This window comes from Sinocyclocheilus anshuiensis, unplaced genomic scaffold (assembly GCF_001515605.1).
Source record: "Sinocyclocheilus anshuiensis isolate Anshui unplaced genomic scaffold, SAMN03320099.WGS_v1.1 scaffold2122, whole genome shotgun sequence".
Lineage (NCBI taxonomy): Eukaryota > Metazoa > Chordata > Actinopteri > Cypriniformes > Cyprinidae > Sinocyclocheilus > Sinocyclocheilus anshuiensis.
In genome coordinates, this window is record NW_015555862.1 from 81,320 (window position 1) to 83,113 (window position 1,794).

The window sequence follows — 1,794 nt, forward strand, 5'->3', positions numbered from 1 at the left end:
AATTAAGAGCTATGTAAGCATTAATATTTTACATTGGCCGCTTAAAATCTTTTATGATTTAGTTTTCTCGTGATTATAACTACAAAACTAACCCTATGAAAAAGTGTAAGATAATAATCAGTCCCCTTGACTGATGAAGTTAATATGCATGTGCAGGCAAACGCTCAAGCGCGTCACACACGATCCGCCTACTCTTGCATAATTGACACCCTCTCATTAGCATTGTTGCGCAGAGGGAAAAAATGTGGAACTACATTCAGAAATAAATGAGTGATCAAAGGAAAATAGTTAGGATGAGTTTAGCATTTCCTTAAACATTTTCCATTTGCCCACCAATTTATTTTATTTATTTGCCTACTTTAATCACGTTTAATTATTTATTTATGTATTTAAACAAGAATACGTGTATTTATGCACACATTTATTTATTTATTTGTGTATTTATTTATTTATTGTTTTTGCAGGTTTCGTCCTCCATATATATGTACACTTCCACAAATATTACCCTGCACATGCAAATCTTTTTGACGTAATTTTACCTTCATAATTCTTTTTGTCACCTTTTCCACCCATGATGAGTTTGCATCTCTGATATTCAGATATTGGGATTTTTTTTTTTTGTGTTTATCAGATAAAGTCAATAAGGAGAAGGTTTCTCTTGCAAGACAAACTTATAAATCACGATCTGAACTTGTGTGAGTTCTTAAGCTTTGTAGCACGATTGGGATTTCGGAGTGGAACAGCAAAACAAATTCATGTTGTTTTTTTTCTTCCTGTCTTTAGAAGTCTTCTGCAGATGTAGAACCAAAGATCTCTTTGGCTGAGCGGATGAAGATCTTGCAGGAGAAGGAGGAACAATGGAAAACTAAAGGCAAAGGAGCTTCTAATGACTCCACCCAGTTCTCTGTGGCTGGACGAATGGCTAAGAGAGGTGGGGAAGAAATGATTTGCTGGGTTTCTAGCCAAAGAATAACCCTTGTGCCAAGAGCTGAACCTTTTCAACTCACAAGCGAAAACATTTCATGATCCATGCAAATAGCAAATCAGGTTGTAGTGTGCATCCTGTGGATCAAGCAGTGATAAGAATGTTTTCATGTTGACATCTGTTTCCCATCAGGCTTAGTGTCACCTAACAGAGAGGATGTTACCATTATCCTCAGCAAGAAGGTCAGCAACAGTACACCAGTCAAACCATTAGAAGGTATCAGTTTATGACATCTTCTGTGACCCTGTTTGAATACTCACATGCCAAGGTGATGTATTATTAGTGCTCTTGTCTCTACAAAGTGTCCTTCTCTCATGTCTGGAAATGTCCTTCTGACAGAAATCTCCACTCGTCCTGATGCTGAAGGAGATAAAAGACTGGACAAACTGGAGTCCTTTTTGGACAGACTTCACAGTAAAGGTTATTAATTGTATTACTCTATTATTAACTTGCATCTTAATGCATAATATAGTTGTATGCAGGGATCTGTTTCTCTTTTTCATTTAATGTGCAGGAGTTGCGGGCACAAAGAACTCCACCATTGAGGTGATGGAGGAAAAGGAGAAGGAGGTGATGACTCTGGACGATGAGGAGACTTTTGGGCGGTTCTACAGTTGCTTATCACCCACTGCTCTCAGCTCCAGTGTCCTGCTGGTCGAGGAAGAAGACTTCAGCATCATCCAGTCAGACACACCCAAGTGAGATACTGTTCTTATTACTGTGTTAGAGGGGTATTAAATGGTTGGGTGGGTATTAAGATAGTTCACCCCCCCCCCAAAAAAAAAAAAAAATCCAACCACATTTTACCC

The 1,794-nt window shown here is 38.2% G+C and overlaps 1 protein-coding gene across 1 annotated transcript in view; it reads left to right on the plus strand.

Annotated features, from left to right (window-relative positions):
- The window catches only part of svild (supervillin d), a 91,137-nt gene that overhangs the window by 49,747 nt on the left and 39,596 nt on the right, over positions 1-1,794 (plus strand). Inside the window, exons 8-11 of the mRNA XM_016470058.1 lie at positions 784-931; positions 1,118-1,201; positions 1,325-1,405; positions 1,500-1,683. Of these exons, the coding sequence (XP_016325544.1) occupies positions 784-931; positions 1,118-1,201; positions 1,325-1,405; positions 1,500-1,683 (497 nt within the window). The remainder of the gene's footprint in view (positions 1-783; positions 932-1,117; positions 1,202-1,324; positions 1,406-1,499; positions 1,684-1,794) is intronic.